This window comes from Colletes latitarsis, chromosome 8, assembly GCF_051014445.1.
Source record: "Colletes latitarsis isolate SP2378_abdomen chromosome 8, iyColLati1, whole genome shotgun sequence".
NCBI lineage: Eukaryota > Metazoa > Arthropoda > Insecta > Hymenoptera > Colletidae > Colletes > Colletes latitarsis.
The window spans coordinates 22,848,448-22,868,949 of NC_135141.1; the positions used below are offsets into that span (position 1 = coordinate 22,848,448).

A 20,502-nucleotide genomic window follows, 5' to 3' on the forward strand; every position below is an offset into this window, starting at 1 on the left:
CAAGGGACACTTGGTAATTCGAAAATTACTCACAGTGAAGGCTATCGGTACTCTCTTCGGCTCCGCTGTCGCTGCGCTCTTCCCCGAGGAGCTGCGTGACGCCCTCGCCAAAGAGAACTTCGCAGTGACGGATCAGCATTTCCGTCAGCGTGGGAATCGACCTGCTCTGATTTACCGAAGGATTCGGCGACCAAAGTAAGCTGGGTCCGCAACAGACACCGAGATTACTGGCACACATCAGATTGTGTTTCGACCGCCGCGCCACATGATGCAGGACGCATATCAGATGCGACAACAGAGTGTAATTCGCTTTGGGCAATTTATCTAAAATACTGAAAAGACCAAACACATCGTTCCGTTAACTATTCGGTGCGAACAAGTATATAAAGCTTTGAAACTATGCACGAGAACGAAAGAATTCTCACTTTTTAATAGTTTGAATAGGATTTGGCGTGTCCAAGCTATCCATCCAGAGAGGAAAGAGATGAGAGGTTAGCAAAGGATCCGGTAAAAACCGCAAGAAATCTTTGAGCAAGGCTGCCACCGCTATGATCGGCGCGTCCTCGAGGCAACTCGGATCGCCCGTGGATTCGATCTGATCTCGCAACTCGCGGACAATTCTGACGTTCGCCGACTTTCGAAAGATCCCTTGCGTGAACGGACCTTTGGCAAATAGCTGCTGCAGCATCACGAGCACGGGCTTCGGGAGTCCGTTCTCGTCGAGCCTGGACAAATTAACGCCAAACAAGCTCGGATTCAGCGACAGAGATCTCCTCAATAATCCGGTGATCTTTGATTTGTTCTTTTTCACCGGCGACTTGGGCACGGGCCGAAGGATAAAGTGGCAGGTGTCGTGGCCGCTCTTGTTACAGTGCTCCAAGTCGAAACCCTCGTCCGCGGACAAGGTATGCCGCAGATTCGAGAGCTTCACGGCAAAAGGTCTTTCGTGACCTATCAGAGGATAAGGCGCTTCGTCCGCGGACGTTCTGGCCCACAGTTGAAACGGTCCCTGGAGGTCCAGCAGATGCGTGGCTAGATTTACACAAGCTGCTGCCGTCATTTTCGATCCCACCATTATCGTCTTACACTGCGAACACACGGGAACAGCGCTGTAGCTTTCGGCTGACGCACAATTGGGAATACTACGTATTTCTAAGAATAACGATCTATTCCATCGTGCGATTACAGGGGTATTACGATACCACGATATGCTGTCGAGCCGGCCAGCTTCCGGCAAACGCAAAGAGCCACTCGAGTGGATTGCGTGTATTTAGATGCAATTCGCTGGTCGATAATGAACACCGCCGGCCAAGGGAACGCGTCGACGAAGCCCAACAGATAGAACGAAGCTCTTTTTAGCAGGAGCGATCCACTCGAGGTTGACGTCAATGATATAAAAGGGGCATCTCGAGCGAAGAATGCCTCCGCAGGAAGGTCAAACGATCGAACTTCCCCCCTCTCGAGGGTGCGCGAAGAATGGACCGTCAAGGCGTGACCGCGTGCGTGTATCTCTAGGTTCTGCGCGGCGGGGAACAAGGACTGTACTTACGCATTCCGCGTTCGTGTCACTGTCGTGATACACGACTTGAATGTTCGTATCCGGTGGCTCCTTCATACTCTCCACTCGTACCAGCTCGGTCAGACGTCCCCACCAGAGATCCCTGGCTGCAGCAGTCCTGGAAGAAAGAAATAAACCTTGATGCGCAGCAATTTAAACGACTACGAACTCCCGATGTACGGGTCGCGAGATATCCTGCGCCCTGGATTTTCTCAACGCGATTTTTACATTTCTCCGTTGATATACAGGTCATCTTTTTTTTTCTTTTATCTTAAGCATACATAATATTTCTAATGATATTTACATGAAAGTGGCGACGACGTTTGTGGTGGGCCAGCCGAGAACGAAGCTGGTTTCCTGAGATTTGCTCGTCTCGGCCACGTCCTCTATGTGACCAGCCGTTAGCCAGAGTTCACTCATCCTCACGGATTGTTTCAACTTGAAATTACCCCCGCTTCGTGCCTTTGCTATCAGCAATAAATCGGAGAACAGGAAAAGATGTCTTTCCTGAGACTGAACGCCCTACAAATCATGGAGCAATTTTATATTTGGGAATCGACGTCTTAGCAAATATAAGGAAATTTGTTCATTTATTTAGTTAACTGTATAATAACGTGTTATAAATAATTCGCTCGTTCTCTTACCGTGGTGAATTGTACTGGAGTTTCTAAAAGGAAAGTCCTCGGTGGAGATTTAGGGGCTGGTGAATTGCTGGGTACATTCAACGACTTTTGCGATAACACTCTCGTCAGTCGTCCGGGGGTCCCGCCATTTCTCTTGCGGATCAAACTCTTCATTTTCTAAAACGACGATGATCGTTTAGAACAAAACCAACGAGCGATCGACGAGGACAGAGAATATGGATTTCGTAAGTTTTATAACGCGGTTCGTGTAACGCATAATTAGAAATAGTTTACCGACTAAACTGTTAAACGAAATTTACTTAAAAATTGTTTCTTTCAAGAATTGGAACAGTACCGTGGTGAGAACATCTCGTTCGTGCAGTCGAAGATTATCGCCAGGGAACAATTCTTGGATCCGATGAAGATCGCCCTCGAGCTGACCGCGCTGGAGAACGGCGCCGCTACCGACGGTTCCGTTTCCGTTCTCCACTAAATTTCTCGCTTCCTGGCCCAGATACCTCTCGTATTCGGCCAGCCTCTGGACCTGTAACATTCAGAAAACATTTATGCAGTATTTGGTAAATAATAGTACGATTAAGTTTCATGCAGGAAGATCGGAGGAGTAATTACTACCGACGTATCATCGAGGTAAGTTATGTAAATCGCGACGAATCACCGTTCGACTATTCGATATCCGTTCGACGAACAGACAACACGAGTAGTTGATTCATTGGTTACGATTAGTTGCGACGAGGTGCAAAGTGGTTTGCATCTGCTGTTCCCCGGTTTTCGTTGCTGTTTACCGTGTGCGATATAACTATCTATAAATGTTTTTGCCGGGATCCGTGCCAAGAAACGAAATGATTATAATTCGGTCGATTTCGTTCGAACCAACGAGAAACATCGACGAAAATATCGCGATGAGTTGTGATTTCCCCGGACACTACAATTTGTACTCGACGAGTACACGTCAATATTTTTACGCTTATTTAATTCAGATACCACTCGTTTGTACATACAGCGATACAGGGGTTTGCTAGCCAAAGCGATTCATTGTTTGATTATCATAAACTTGCACGATCGATCGATGAGAAACCACTGATTCTCGATTACGATTCTTCATCGAGCGGTAACGATATATCTTAGACTTAATGTCGCGGTCCACGCGTGCGTTTTATGTACCTACAGTCGTCGAGTCCGATGCATAACCCTCGTCCGTGAACACGTCCACGTATTTGATGAACATTTCGACGTATGTACCACGCGGTAATAAACTCTAGATGCGTTTAAAGCGTTATTCTTCACCGACTACGCAACGCACGACGCCGCAAGACGATACGCGCGCGGTTCGACGCTCTTTTAATTTCTCTCGACATCGAGAGCAAAGGCGTGGCGACCGGTTGCTCGACTCGCGCTTCCAACACTGAACAGCGAACATGATTTCACGCGCAACACAACGCTCCGCGATACATCTTTTGCTCGCAATGAATCATCGGCCCACCGGAAGTAACTACTCCGCCTCGAGAGTGGAGGCTGCCGCGTGTGTCACCGATTTTCTCACCTATTCCATCTCACGTGCGAGGTTGTTTCTTGTTTCGTTACATTACGCAATGTTAGAATATTAAAAATCTTCTTAACAATACCTTATACCCTTTTACTACCCTAGTTGTTCCTTAATAAATAAAGGAACTTGATCGAATCCGTTCCATCTATCCAGCGAACGTAGTTGCGCTTCTCCTTCGTTCTTTTCCCTCTTGATCGCGCGTTTCTCGATAATTACTATCGAACTCTCATTATCAACGCGAGGATTTCTCTTTCGTAATTTTCACAGTTCGACGTTGTCTTGTCCGCTATTGGCATTCTTCGACGCGTATCATCGACTGTGTGCACGAGAATTCTTTCGCTTCTCTCTCTTTCTCTCTTTCTCCCCGTTTTCTTTCGTTCCGTTTCCCATAGTCATTGTTAAAGCGACACGTACTTTTACGCGGCATTCTTATCCCGACATGGTTTCTGAGCCCCTTTTCGCACACTTTCACCGTGCAACGTCCATTATATGTGTTCTTAAGAATAGTTTGAACATGGAACGCTGCGCTGTTTGCCAGCTCATGGTCTCGATCGCCGATCGATACTCGTTATCGGGTCACGCTCAGGTTCGTGATTTAGCTTAAACCGAGGAATTTCCTTTGAAATTCGACGATACGTTTACGTTTTATTTTGATAAACCGATCGCTACCTGCGCCAAGAAACATACGTCTCGTTTCCTTTTGTTGATATATTTTAAACAACGACTTGAACGCGTACCCACTTCCCATAACGATTTTCTTACAGTTTGTTGTCATGGAACGTTGTCGACAAAACTCTAATCGAATTCCATAACATTTTGCACGTAAAAAATTGTATATAAAAAATTGCGGAAGCAATGTTGTCCGTGACCTGCTTGAAATACATTAAAGATTCTAGTACTGAATCCGAAAGCAGCTTCGACTCGAATGTCTCGATACATACAACTGTTCGCACGGAAGATACAACTATTTTATACGTCGCATGTACACAAAAGAACAGTATGAAAAAGAAGGAAAAAAGGAATTCTAAGAAATTCTAAAAATGCTAGAAAAGCCTCGATTCGTTCCCCTCGTCTGTCTCGACGCAAAGGGCACCGTCCGTCCCATCGGAGCTAGAGATCAGCGAAATAAATACGTACGTCGAGACACTCTATTTCAAAAGAGATTTCTCACAAATTCTAGGGACAGAAGGGTGTTCTCGAGAAACGGGAGATTTCTAGGAGGGTGGGTTTGATGGACGCAGGGTAACAACCCACGCGCGAGGACTCGTTGTCGATTCAGCTCGACGAGTCCGAGGTCCTTGTTGCATATTAAAGATGCGCACAAAGGAGCGACGCATCTTCCCGAGTAGCAAAGGGAAAAATGAAAGAGACGGGAGGGAAAGAAGCATACTTAAAGAAAGATTCTCGTGTAATTTGAGAGTAAATTTAGCTAGCCGCCAAGTTTTACTTCCGGCGACGGTGAAAAATCCGATCGACCACAGTCGAGGCCTGTCCGGGCGGTTAATTTGTCGGCCAGGCGGTACGATAATTTGCCGGCCGCAAACGATCAATCATTTAATTAGTCAGCGAGAACGTGCTCGCCCGGTCGCTCGCTAGCCGCTAGAAATTGTTCGAACCGCGGTGAATGGAAGAGAAAGGTCGCGAGGATTCGCGCATGTCGCGACGGCCTTTTTGCTCGCCTCGTCTCGCCTAAGTATTCGTGAATGCATACATCAGCCAATCCTGGATGGTTGAATACGTACGGATATGGTATTATACGTGGCAGCAGCCATGTATCGGGAAGCGCACCTAAACGTATTCTACCGTTAGCTTCGCTCGTAGCATCGACCTCGCGACTCCGAGCGTTCGCGATATATTTCTTGACGGATTGTTTACGCCTCTCTTTTGACTGGCCCTTCGCGATCTCGAGCGATTCGCGATCAACGCGACAGCAAACGAGCACAATGGAGAAAGAAACTGTTTCTTAACTCTCCACGGCCTCAGACGTTCTTAAAATCTCCTTACGACGAATGGATCTCGATATCGTAAGAACGGTGAGTTTTGTACGTGTGTACACGCGTACTCCCGTGCAGTTCAAATTGCCACGGGTTGACGCAATGGAGAACACCTGTCTTGAAATGTTACAAAACCCGCTTCCTGTGGTGGTGATTTACGCGTCGACGCGCAGCGCGATCGCAGATTTAAAGTGCGTTTTATAAAAGTTGGGATGCTGACAGAAAGAAATAATTTTTAATCAGCGTCAAGGCACCCGGTCGTACAATCACAGACGAGGTAGACCTTATACTTTATGGACTTTCGTGGACCAATCTGACTGTCATACTGAGAAAAAAGTATTAGATAACATTTCCCTGCAGCATGAAAGAAATTTATAATGAATGTTTAAGAAAAATCGACAGAGGGTAGGTGCCTAAATTTTTCGGCGAAAAAAAAAATTTGAAATCATTCTGAAAAAATTATTTTCTGTTGCAGGGGTCAATTACAATCATTTTTGGTCAACAGACATACCCCCGAAATCCTACTCAGTTTCGAGAAAAAAATTCCTTACCGAAAATCTAATTTCTGGCCAGAAATGTCTGCCCGAATTTTCATGCGAATCTTTAAAACGTCATAACTTCTGAACGGATTGGACGATTTTAATGTTTGAAAAAGCAAACTACGCGTATTTTGATGGAGAATATGTACAAATCGCAAAAATATTCGAAAAGTTGGTCCTTGACCCCGCAAAATGAGAAATACCCCATAAAAATGGTCCAATTTTCAAACAGCCATAACTCCTACAATTGTGAATATATTTCAATGAAACTTTTTTTTGAAGTAGAGCTCATGGGTACCTATAAAAAAGTATTACACAACTTTTCTGTAAGGTGTCAAATAAAATTACTAGAAATCAAAAACGAATTTTTAGGAAAAATCGACAGGGGGTAGGTGCCTAAATTTTTCGGCGAAAAAAAAAAATGTCAAATCATTATAAAAAAATTATTTTCTGTTGCAGGGGTCAATTACAATCATTTTTGGTCAACAGACATACCCCCGAAATCCTACTCAGTTTCGAGAAAAAAATTCCTTACCGAAAATCTAATTTCTGGCCAGAAATGTCTACCCGAATTTTCATGCGAATCTTTAAAACGTCATAACTTCTGAACGGATTGGACGATTTTAATGTTTAAAAAAGCAAACTACGCGTATTTTGATGGAGAATATGTACAAATCGCAAAAATATTCGAAAAGTTGGCCCTTGACCCCGCAAAATGAGAAAAACCCCATAAAAATGGTCCAATTTTCAAACAGCCATAACTCCTACAATTCTGAATATATTTCAATGAAACTTTTTTCTGAAGTAGAGCTCATGGGTACTTACAAAAAAGTATTACACAACTTTTCTGTAAGGTGTCAAATAAAATTATTAGAAATCAAAAACGAATTTTTAGGAAAAATCGACAGGGGGTAGGTGTCTAAATTTTTCGGCGAAAAAAAAAATTTTAAATAGTTCTGAAAAAATTATTTTCTGTTGCAAGGGGTCAATTACAATCATTTTTAGTCAATAGACATACCCCCGAAATCCTACTCAGTTTCGAGAAAAAAAATTCAGTAGATGGCTAAATTTTTAGGCAAAATTAAAAAATTTCTAATCGTTATAAAAAAATTATTTTTAGCTGCGGAGGTCAATTACAATCATTTTTGGTGAATAGATATACCTGCGAAATCCTACGTACTTTCGAGAAAAAAAATTCTTTACCGACAATATAAAGTGTGGCCTGGAATGTTTTTGTAATTTTGTTTTCTGCCTCACTTCCTCTTGTGTTCATTGAAAATGGTAATAGGGTTCCTGAGCCCCATAAAAATTGCCGAAAAAATACATTGGAAGTAAGGTCTACTCGTATACCTCGTCTGTGGTACAATCGTCGATAAAGATATGTACTTTGTTATCGATCCTACGATATTTCGATCTTCGCGAATCCTCGGACAGTCGTGGGATCGCATCACTGGTTGACCACTTGCAGCGACTATCGAGGCGAGTTCGTTTATATAACGTAATGGACATTAATAACACGACATCGAGGTCGAATCCACTAGGAATGCATAACGCGCGTACGAATGTCGAGAGGAATGCAACGTGCATTACGTACGATGTAGTGGCGTGTACAAGCGCGATCGTACGAAGCACGTTGCAAGAAACGCGAGGATATACATCGACTACCGAAGGGATTACGAAACGCTACGGACAATAATTTCGCCGCGATCGAGGCGCGACTGACGCGGAATGCGTAATAACTTCGTTGCCTGAACGCGAAAATAAAAGCAACGCTCACCGGGAAATTCGATCGAACCTATTATCGTATAATCCTCTTCCCGTTTCTTTGGTAGAGATTCTCCAAGAAGAAAAAGCCATTGAGCCTGTTTCATCGATTGCCTATCGACTCGCCGAAGCCTTACGACGATCGAACGTCAATTACGAATCGAGCGACTCGCAGAAATGTTCGAAACTATTTCTGGAAGCGACACAACGTGTTCAATGGTATCAAACGAAATCGCGTCTCCATTTCCCTCGCGCTCTCTGAAAAAAAGCACGGAATTTTCTGGAAGATCTACCTTCGTTCAACTTTCGCCAGTTTCGATTTCGAACATCGGCCAATATATGTACAAGGTATCACCGTACTCTTTCGCTTTTACCCGCTCTGTAAATACATACGACGAAACGTTTCGTCATCGGACCGACGTTGCTCGTAGAGTAAACAGCCCCGAGGATTCTACTTTGATTTCTTCGAAAGAAAGTTTTTACGATGTCACGAGTGAACCTGTTTCTCCGGTTACCGATCCATTGAAACGAGCTAACGGACGAGGAACACGAGGATATAACGCACCGACTACCGCGAGGTGGATTACGAAACGACGGGTATCCGCGAGCGACGATAATTCCTCGGCGAAGCCACCACGCGTTTACCCACATTCGCCTTTCGCTGCTCGCGCGTGTCACGCGCCAGAAGAAGAATCTCCAAGCGGGCCCCGGAGTCGCAACTTCTACAGGAAGAGGTGATTGTCGGTCGCTCTCGGGACACGAATCGTTTCATCTAGCTCGTTACCGCGTACAAGTAACTCGGTGAATTGCTGCCGCGATTATGCGCGACCACAGGTGGTCTCCTCTCAAATTAAATTAATCACCGATTTTCCAGAAATTCCTCGTTTCATTCGACGCGATTTGATTACAAGATTTCCGTTTCACCCTGTATAGACTGCGAGCAAAGAACCGTAAGCGTTACGTACACTGTCATCGCGAACGAGAAACCTACGATGAATCTGTATCGATCGATCAGCCAGACGATCGAAGAAAGAAAAATGGCCGCGAGGAGATATCCGCGATGCCTCGTCGGAATTGAATTGCTGCCAATACGGTACCGGACAGAGATGGACAGGGTTTTATTCGACTAATAGACGAGGAATACAAACTCGGTCCAGCGATTTATCGGCCCAAGATTCGTTCGAAGCGAAGAATAATTTGATCGTTCAATTTTTATCGAAGAAACAACGGAACGAAACGTTGGCTACTTTTCTCCATTTTCGATATCAGATAGGAAGAACGAGCGCAACGGAGAGTTTCGAGGGAGCGAGTTGTTCATTCATTAAGTTGGTGCAACGGCAGGCAGCAAAATACATACGTACAATTCGCGGTATGCAAGAGCGATATAAGGTAGTGCCAAGCCTTGGCTTAGATTCCAGGTTTGTCGCGTACGCTAACTCGTGGCCAGTGGCGTAGGGCGTTCGGTTCGGACCGAAAGTCTCGTATTGTACCGTACTTTCTCCTCGCGGCAGGATCGTGACACGTAATTGAATACTTCCGTCGACGTGTTACAATGAGTGTTCCAGGCAGAAATCGGGAGTCTCGCGTTAACAACCTTCATTGTACGCGCATCTTCCCCCGTGACCTAACCTTTTTTTAACAAAACGCTGCGATAGCGAGAAATCCGTTTAAACAGCTACTATCTGCGGTACTAAAAAACATAAACAACGACAGAATAATCGCGAGTTTGTATAAAAACGACCTGTTCGAACCAGGAAACGACTCTCGAAGATTTACGGCGAAGCACGCGAACCTCGGAGGTACCGCAGTTCCACGCCTCTGCGCTTGTACGTACACACCTTTACTATTTAGCGGCACTTCGTAATAACGACTGGCAAAGGTATTCGAGCCTCGACCAAGGAATCTCATTCCGTTCACCTCGATGACGGAATTCCGATAGCGGAGCCGAGCCGAGCCTCTGCTCCCTGCCACGCTGCAAACTCGATCCTCGTCGCTCGAGTCTCGCACTCGACATTTTTTAACAACGATACAATTGCGAGAACACTATATGCGTCTAGTTTACGAATCTAGATCGCCTAACAGCAGAGAATATTTACGCTTCTGGTCGACGGTAAATCGTTGCCTTGGCAGCTATAAACAATTTCGATAGATCGTCTATTGTTTTTGTTGAGTATTTATTTGTTAAATAAATACAACAGAGTTTCGATCTAAGATATATTTAATTAAGGTATAATAGTTTTACAAGGCGGAAATGCTGTTTATAGTTTAACGGTTTTCTGCTAACTGAGCTTGAGGCTCGAAAAAGGCCGAGACGCTCAGGGGGTGCCATAAATGAGTGTCCTCCTCAGGTAGTACTGACCTTAGCAAGGGAGGGGACCACGCCACTGGATACAAATTTCCATTAAAAATATACGGATGCAATGCTTATTCTCAACAGTTTTAAATGAAACTGTATCTAAGCTAATAATTATAATAGCCCATCGGTAAAAAGCCAGAGAAACGATTTCTCCAGGCGTCTGTTCGAAAGAATTCCAGATGTTATAATTCGTTGAGCGATAGACGATCGATCGTGAACTATACGAGAGAGATCCGCAGCCTTAATCCTCGATGGACAGAAAACTCGTATTAGGCACAACGTTGTACCGTTAACTAGAGATTAGAAGACGGCGCTGGCAGTCGTTCGGCCGATGCTATATACGTGACCGTGGAGCCTGGTGCGGCGTGCATCGTTTCGACGCACGCTCCTAACACATTTTTCGACCTCGAACAACGAAAGTTGTGTCGCGCGCCAGTCGCGTTCGCAGGTCTGATCACCGAGGAAAGATAGCTAGTAGGTTAACGGGGCAAAAGACACGGCTCGTACACGTTCACGGTGTAACTACGATAATATTACCGGAACACGAACGTCGCGTGCTTTCTCTTCGACGTACAGACGTCACGGTAAACATTACACGGTGGAATTAACGTCCGAAGGATCGAATTCGATCGACCATTACGCCGAGTAGCGACTCGTACGGTTTTTAATCTTTTTAGAAAATCCTTCCTTTCGATTACGAAACGGAGGCACGCGAGAATTTTACTGCTGGGTTTCGAGTTTGACACTCCAAAACTCCAAGAGGATGAATCAGGTTCGATCATCGAGAAGAAAGTAATTCCACTTAACGGCACGAGAGCCGTAACGAGGCAGCGTGGGCCCGAGAAGAAGGAGAATCGAAAAGTCGTGTCGTCGGCCAAGGAGAATCGGTGCCGATGAAAGGAATTTGGTGAATGGAAGGGTTACGACTCGTCTTTCTACTACGACCCTCGCTCCGCAACGATAAACCGGTGCACCGGCTACCCAAGAACGTTTTCAAATCGTAATTACCATCGATCGCGATCTTGAAGCGATCGGGCTCGAGATTTACAATGAATTTTCTCTTATCGAATTTAATTTATCGCGCGATAGATCTCGACGTTAGACGAAGATCAGGGAGCAACGAATCGATTCTCGAATCTACGACGACGTTGGCGTAATTCTTGACATCCCGCCCACGCACCAACTCGCTACGAAAACACGTTCGAGTTATTTTTCGCTGGTCTCGATTCGTTCTACGCGAAGACGGATCCAAGTCACGGGGTCGCGCGTAAAGTCTCTCGACCGCGAACGTTACAAAGTTGCCATTTGAAAATAATTCGCGGTCGGCGTAAAAATAAACTTATTTACCAAATCCTCGTCGATGGAACGTCTCAAGCAGAAATATTTGCCCGCGTTATCGCAAAAATGGCGTCGGTCGTTGGAATAAATTCGGGACGCATTAACGCGTCGCAGTAAAAAACGGGTTTAATCGACGCGTCGTTGTCGGCGGCGCGGTGGCATCGCAAACCAACCGATCCGCGCGAGCGTGTACGTCGACATTTTTCACGCTGCTTACGAGCGCGCGACTGCGTGTTTACTTTCCATTCAGCCGACGATGAAAAATCGCGCAATTAGCGCGGCGTGGTATCGAGACCGAGAACAGAATCGCCGGAGAACGAAAGAAGAATCGAAACGAAAGAAGGGAGACTGCGATAGAGGAAAAAAAGAAAGGATCGAGATTGGCCGGGAGTAAAGTCAGAAGTTTCACGGTGCAGATCCGCGATAGCGAACCGAACGACGACAGGGACGAGGAGAGGAAGGTGGGTGTCCTTGAAACATGGTAGTTAACCACCACCAGCATCGTCCACGGGGGACTATTACCATCGGCGTGGATCCTGTCCGAGGGGAAGGGCCGAGCTGGAACCAAAGTGCGTGCATGCGCCCCGTCCGACAAAATACACACTAGACTGGACCCTTGATCACTCTTATTCTTACCGGAAATGTATTTTACAACGACTGTCGTGCGACCTCCGCAACTCGTTCGAGTCGTTGGCCCCAATTTCTTTCAAAGCGAAGGTGTTTCATCCTTTCTTTCGTGCGAATCGTGTGGTTTTAATTTGTCAGGAGATGTGGGTTCAACAAGATACTGCCATGACAAACGTCGTTCGTGCCATCCAAGAGATACAGCGGCTGCCGATACATGCGTTGAAGTCATCGAGTGCTGGTCGTTTAAATGATATTATATTTCGTGTAGAATGTCATCGAATGTATATCAAAATATATTTTTACAAACTTCCCGCACAACCCTTTAATTATCTGTATCTCTAAAATGATCGCGTTATCGTCTCGAGACCCGCAAAACTGGACCGAAATTTAAAGGTCTCGGTTTCGATCGTCGCCCTTTCGGGAGTGCGAGACGCCGTTAACGCGGAAGATCGTACGCTATTTATGCAAATTGTTCCGCTAACGCGTCGACCAAGTAGCAAAGTCGTATTTTATCGAAAATATGGTCAATTTAGCTGCTTCGACTTGGCGCAAAATTGCAAGGAACAGCGTCCGGAGGCGTCCTCCCAGAATTCGGAGAACATCTTTCAGAACTTGTATTTAACGCAAAAGGAAGAACAGAATATTCTGGTGGTGTTCGATACGATTGCCGCGTGTTTCGCGCGGTCGCACCGAACCAACGAGCAGAAGCTACGCGGAAATTCCTACGTTCTTCGTTCTCTTCCTATTTCAAGAAACGAGAAGCGCTTCTGACTACTCTCGGCGACGGCTTTGAAGACCGCCAAGACCCTTACCAGGAAATGCACACAGAGAGATCCTACTACCTCTCGTTGGTCCGCTTCTATCGACTCTCTCCTCTTTTCTCTTATTCCATCTCCTCCTCCCTGTCTTATTCTTCTTTTTCGTCGTCGTCGTCGTCTTCTTCTTCTTCTTCTTCTTCTTCTTCTTCATGTACCGAGCTTCCTCCTCCCGTTCGCGTTTCTAGAAACGATCCCTCATTCGTCACGAACAGGTGCGGACTTGATAAACGAAACTGCTTCGATTGCGGTTTACGTGGAAATTAGCCGGAAGGAAATGGAACGACCGCAACCGCGCGCGACGCTTCTAATCGCGAGCGGATCAAATTTCGCGCGGATCGTTACCGCGAAATCGTGTCGCGATTTCTGCTCGTCGATTCGGCGTTGCCTTGAAAATTTACATTTCTGCCAAGCCAACGATAACTGTACCTACACGATTCGAAACAAGCACTCGTACACTACCGGATGTTCTACTTTCAACGGCGACCATTTTATAGGAAATTAACGTAAAGAAAGAATACTTTGTTCGAATAGTGTACAATTAGGATTCGTGGTAGGCGTTTTTCCTCGTTGTCACCACGAAAGCTAGCTAACGATGCGAGTTTACGATCGAAGATGTAATTCAATTGGGCGTCGAATGTAGCAGCGAAGAAATATTTTACAATAGCCATTTTCGCGGATGCTCATTGGGGAATATGTATCTAGCGAGGCTCGGTTACGGATTCTCGCGTTAAGGAACGTTTACGACGTCTCCTGTATGCAGAGAGAGCCGCGCAACGCGTTCGTAAATGTTCTCGCGCGTGCGTATTCGCGTGTAGCCACCAACCGACTTGGCGCCTTTAACGAGCATACTTTTGACATGCTTAAGAGAGGGCTCCTATAATAAAGCGCACCAAGGGTCGTAACAACGACCTTGTCGACGTCCGCCCAAGGAGAATGGCCCTTAGTCATCGCAGGAATGTCGACTAACGCATAACCCGATGCACTTCCTCTATCGGCCAGAAGCTAAACGAAACGACGCGACGCGATGCGGTTCTGCGTATCGCTCGAGTATCGAATATTCTTAATGGACCTCTCCGATTTGAGCTCTTGGTATAATGGAACCGACTTCTAAGCGCGAGTCTAGGCGAAACACATCGTTTCACCCTAATGAAACGTAGTCTAAACCCAAGTATCTGTCGTGCCAAAACATTCGAAGAAATTGGGCCAAGGCTTTATAAAGTGAGAAGAACATAAGGGTTAAACAATGTTAATCGGATCAAGAGCCACAGGTTCCTGACCTCTATACGTAGAACGAAAGTCGGTTAACCTAGCATAGCACGAGGGCTAGCATTCTTCTATAGAACGAAAGTTGGGTAATTATACTCAAGATAAGGTATTTATAGGCAACGATAACGAAGATAAGTGGATCGGCGGTATGCCAGGTGGCTTGGCGCACCACTAATTCCCGAAGAGCGCGCGGGAAGACGGTCGGCAGACCGTATGCGCGGATTGCAGTCAGCATACGGTCAATGCACCAGCCCAGTTTTCAAAATAACTTCAAACGCTCCTATGAGCTCCTCTTTCCTTCCCTCCGTCCGCTCTCCCTCTCCTTTCCCATCGTTTCGCAGAATCGAGAATATCCTCGGACATTCGCAGACTGTCTCTTGACCAGGCGCCAAATCGCCCACTTTATATTTGCCCACCGACACGGGAATATGCATAGGGTGATTCTATAACCGTGCACCGTCTCCCGAGTGAATCACTTATAAATAAACCGTCAAGAGTGCGCCCGTAAGTGGAAGAAATTCTTGGTAACGTCTACCTTCTGCCTGACGCGACGCGTCGAGCCCTCTCCATCTGTCGACCAATTAATTTTATTTTATTACCTTAACAGGGTCCACAGAGCCACCGTGATAACGATTCAAACTCAAAAGAGTCTTAAAAATTTTGAAGAATTCCAACACATCCCCGGAACACATTTCAAACTGTCTTCGAACGACACTTGTATTCACTGCCGGACCAACAATCGTGCAATTTTCTACGAGACCGAAACTTTGATTTTTCCAATCTTCATATTCACGAATCCTATTAAAATTAATTTCTTTCAACGTCTCGACCCAAGAACTAACTTTTTTAGTTTCATGATAAAAAGTCAAACGTGGCAGTCGGTGTTAATAAATAAATTACACTGCACTTTGGCTTACCCCGAGAAGAAACGATCGGTGTTCACGACGTACGTGCACGTGTAACAAAAAACAGTGTGCACCGCGCCTCGAGCGACTTGTGCGATCGATGCTCACGGAATCGACTGACAGTCAGGGTTGAGGGCTTACCGATTATCGCTGGAAACGCTCTGGTGGTCGAGCAGCAAAGTAAAGCCACCCCCTACGTCGCCGGTCGTTAGCGTTTACGATTGGATTTCCTTTCGCTCCCCTTATCTTTCTGACGTTGAAATCCTTCGGTAGCCATGCGTTATCTGGTCAACCGATTACCAGAACGTTCGTACGTGCTCGTTGCGTCGCGAACCCAAATACCCAGAAAGATTTACCATAATCTATAGTCGTGACACATCTGGTCGTGCGTGCAGCGTTCGAGATCTTAATTCATCAGGCAAGCTCGTAAATCACGCCAATTTTTGGTGGCGGCGGGAATTTTCCAGCTCCGAGGTAGGATTTTCCTCGACTCGTCGTTCAGGTGAGGTTTACGATCTTGCCTGTTAACCTCAATATTCCAACGTAGAGCTGGTGACCAGATATTTTACGAGGTGCTACTTTTGGATCGAGGCATGGGTTTTCAGAATTTACGCTACGCGAGTATTATATTCTGTTTGGGTAGATCGATGAAGATCTAACGTAGCGTTTAGATCAGAAATACCGTTTACCGCGGACGTTCAACACGGTTCGAGCGAACAATCGTTAATAATTCTGTTGTGGTGAAACTGACCGAAACAATGGATCATTCGAGAATTACCGCTTGAATTTCGTCGTTTGAGATCGTCGCGACAGGCAATGTTCCCTTACGTGCATGCAGGTCAACGAGCGCGTGCTAACAGCAAATCACAGCGAGGTAAACGTTCCTAATCCACTTTGGAGGCAGACAGTAGGCCAACCGATAAATTCAGGGCAGCCTTCGCGGAATATCGGTCGTTTCGCTTTATACGATCGACTGCTCGACCCGTCTGGCCAACAGTCGCCGGTCATTGTTACCTGTCGACGACATTTATTGTGTCTGGCGACAGGACGGAATCAAAGGTCTCTACGGTCTGCTGTAAAGTTTCGATATGGGTCTGGTAATAGAGTAAGAAAGAATTGGGAAATGTATGGTATTACGGTTATATGGATCGTAAAACTCCAAGAGTCAACCGCTATGAATATTAAAGTTAAGGGTTTCGCGACAGTGAGATTTATTACAATTTAAAAAATATCCTCCCGTCTCGAAGGAAACACGGCGAACGGTCGTAGAATGGATAAAATGGGGCGACGTTTCTCGTGCCGTGATATAATTTTGCCACTTGTCGTCGTCTCGTTTCGTACGCGTCCTATCGTTCTTCGGAACTCTCGGGGGTGTGTTTTTTTGATTTCGAAACCGGATACTCTGGATGATTCGGCGAGAAGCTAGAGGGGGAGGAGAAGCCGAACGGAACGGCGCCAAAATAGAAATGCATCGGGGTGAACGCTACAAGTGGGACGTCGAGCCAGGAACATGGCGATGACGAAGAAGAAGAGAAGAAGAAGAAATGCATCGAAATAACCGCCGAACGACTGGAAGAAGTCCAAGAACACGGAGACTGTCGTTGCACGCGCCGGCAAAGAACGAGACAGTGCACGTCATTCACGAGACTCGAACGGTCCCTTCCCTCTTATCGAACCATTCGACATCCAACGAGCCTAATTTTAAAGAACGAGCGCCTAGGTTCTCGGCCGCAGAGGCTATTGTTAACGCGTTATCGGATCGATCGGCAGAGAATTCGATCCACTCAGTTTCCTCCCGAACGAGTAAAATTCTAATTTTGTGCAAAGATTGCTTTTTGGTCGCGCGAGAGAAAAATGTTTGGTTTCACGGTTCGATGCGAAAGGAAGCGCGCGCGCGCCTATTGACGAGAAATCATCGAGAGTGTCTGGTCGGTCGTTATCGGAGACCAGGGACCGAGAAAAGCGAGATAGGGGCCGGTCGCGGGCCAAAGGAACCGTGACTACCGGCGAGGAATTTCAAAAAACATTTCGATAAACGCGTAATGGAACGGACGTACGCGCGTTTAGGAGTCCCAAGGTCCGCGTGGAATTTCAATCGCGCTACGACCGAGCCGTAACTTCCTTCTTCGATATTTCCAGCGACGTTTCCACCCCGAGCCATCGAACGGAAAGAAACGGACGTCGTCGGGGAACTCACCAGCTCCAGCTCCAGCTTTCGCACGTCGTAGTATCCCTTATAGTACTTGAACCACATCACTTCTCACTGACCATCCTATCGAGCATCGTAAAACTGAAACTTGGCGAGCGGCGAAGAAGGGAACGGGAAAGGGAGATTCGCGTTCGTCGAGTATCGGTGCCGGGATTCGACCGCACAACACTATGCCACTCCGTGTGTTTCGTCGCTTTATCGAAACTCGAGCACGTCCGGCGTGTCAGCGCGATGCTGTCTGCTTTGCATCGAACCGCCGAATGAAAGATCGTTCTGTTCGCGTTGAGCCTCGGTATCGGTGCAACGCGCAAGATAAATACACAGAACGGAATGGAACGGCCGATGAAAGAGAGGAAAGAAGAGCGTGATACGATGCACTCGAGGACCTTTGAGAAACTGTTCGCCTCTCGGCATAGCCGAGGGGCCAAGTATAGACGAGGGTTGCGCGCGAGTGTATTTCGCGCGCGAGTGCGAGCCTGAGCTTTTCACGTGCACGAGATCACCCGCTTATGTGTGCCAGCACGGGGCCCCGCTCTGCCTAACCGTGGACCACTAAAATTAATTATCCGTTTCATCACCGGGACTCCCTCTTCGATCCTTTCCCTGTAGCCGCGCGACACTTTGCACGAACAAGACCGGCTTCTTTGTAACGCTAGCGACACAAAGGGCGGCTTGGGCTCCGCGAACCCGATAAACTCGACATCGCGTTTCTACGATAACATTCTTCTTACGATTACCTCGTCCATGCGTGGGTGACAGCTAACGATGGGATTCTCTTTCTAACGAGCGAGGCCGTACAGTTTAACCAAAAATAACAATGGATTTATCGAGCTCATTAGTTTATCTACGCGGCCTAGATCGCGACGTCTAATCAGGTGTCGGTTGACCAGTCGTGATCGGTCGTTAATCGATTCCTAGCGAGTGACGAACGAGTTTCTAACCGAAGCGAACTGTGTCGAGGCGAACTGGATTCCGCTCAATTTTTACGAATTCCCGGACTTTGGTAACGTTTATGAATAATTGTCTTCTGGATCGATCGGTGACTACGATGTACTTACGAAGTTATATTCGTTTAACGTAAACGACGTTTTATATGGCCGTAAAAATGTGGCTCGCGCTTTCGTCACGATAAACGTATGCATCGAATCTTCCGCCACGATAGAGTGCAAAGTTCTCGCGGAGAGAGAGACACGCTGTTTTCTACATAACCGGCTGCAACAAACGCTTGGTCAAAGAAAAGTCTAATCTAGCGGCACGCACGACGATAACGTTTATCTTTTGCCTCGCTGTGAAATGCCGTTGATTCGGTCAATTAGAGGGAATCTTTGTTAAGCAACGCGTCAGCTTCGCTCGAAGAAACGAAATCGCACCGAGTTTCAACGCGTAATATTGAAAATTACAATGTAGCGAACACGTCGAGATTATCTTCTTTAATGATTTTTCAGAGGAAGGACAAATCTTGGCATCGAACGGAAACGCGTAACTCGTCGTTTCCGGGCATCGTGTCGTAGAGTCGATCGAGCAATTAAAATGCACCCGTCCGTTCTATCACGCACAAACACGACACAGGTTATCGATTCCAGGATCTTCGGGCACGTGAGCGCACGTACTATGTATATGCGTCGGTGATTACAATAATCATACATAGATTTCGTTTCTATATTTAGATTTTTGCGTTCAAATATTATCTTCCTCGTTAAGTTTCGATACACGTTTTAAGCGTTTTTAACAAAGATGGTCTCATCGTTAAAATCGAAATTGATCGTAATCTACCCTTACTCCGACGATCCACTCGTTTACTCCTCCTTTGGAAATTTATGAACGAGTCGTCGATCTTCCATTAATCTAGATTGCACGGTGTTCAGTACGCTTCATCTTCGTTGGAAAAATTGACCTCGTTCAGTCGGTTCGTCGCTAACGCGAATAGACACGAACGCGGCCACGAAAAGATCGTTTATCGCGACGATCTCGCGACATTTATCGATCACAGAACGGTTAGCAGCGCGTTAATATTAATCTTCGTGCGGACATGCAATTATCCGGATAATTGCGGTGCTTCGAAGGATTACTGTGTCGAAACGCATGACACGTGACGCTGTGGTTTTCGATGCTCCATCTTGGAATCACTATCAATTATTCAGGGCCAATTATCCTGTTCAGATTGGTAGTTTCGATCGTTCATCGTCTGGTACGTGGAGTCTCGGTATCCTTTGAATTGGTAAAATTAATAAAACTTTACATTTTCCGTCAAACCGTGCGTCTAATCTACTTCTCTTCTCCAGACGAAAATTTGTTAGCGATTCTTGCCAAGTATCTTTTCGCGACGGGACAGAGAGCGTCTTATTCGTGGATCGTTAAAGCATGAGAGTAATTGCGCAAACATAATTTCTATAGACAGTATACACAGAACACAACCGGTATCATCGGACCGCGCGTCCAAACGATTTCTGATTTATGAGTAGCGCAGTCTCGTGCACTTTTCAAGATTCTATCTATTTTTAATGCTTTGAATTACATCCCCCCTCCCTCTGGCGATCAGCGATTGGCTGCTCGCATGCTGGCGCGTCAACACGCGAGACCAATCTCGCGTTTCAGCGGGCGCGCACGATGCCAGGCGTCGGAATTAATTTCGATCGGATAGTATCTTGACTACGCCAATAACACATCGCGAAATTTATGAGGACCGATCTGCTTATTAGTCGTGGTCGGTTTGAAAAAGCTTTGGCCATGAAAAACCGAATAATTTTCCAACGTTCGATGATACGTATTTCGTTCATTCAGAACGGCCATCGTACACTTACTTACACCCGCTACGTGAATGGGTTAAGGGGTCTTTCGAACAGGCTCTGCGCGATCGGATATTCTGCGTTATCGAGATCGATGTTACTCTACCGATCGAGGGCGAAATCGTGCTTAAGAACTCTCGAGAGCGATCTACTAC

General features: G+C 46.2%; 1 protein-coding gene across 6 annotated transcripts in view; it reads right to left on the minus strand.

The window, feature by feature from the left end:
- LOC143344778 (uncharacterized) overlaps positions 1-20,502 on the minus strand; it is a 125,927-nt gene that overhangs the window by 2,793 nt on the left and 102,632 nt on the right. For all 6 annotated transcript variants that reach the window (XR_013080141.1, XM_076771177.1, XM_076771178.1 and 3 more), the window contains 6 exons: positions 2,537-2,725; positions 2,203-2,358; positions 1,863-2,080; positions 1,550-1,676; positions 426-1,087; positions 34-332 (listed from right to left, as the gene is read on the minus strand). Coding sequence is in view for 5 of the 6 variants with exons in the window: in XM_076771177.1 (XP_076627292.1) it covers positions 34-332; positions 426-1,087; positions 1,550-1,676; positions 1,863-2,080; positions 2,203-2,358; positions 2,537-2,725 (1,651 nt within the window). In the remaining variant the exon portion in view is untranslated. The remainder of the gene's footprint in view (positions 1-33; positions 333-425; positions 1,088-1,549; positions 1,677-1,862; positions 2,081-2,202; positions 2,359-2,536; positions 2,726-20,502) is intronic.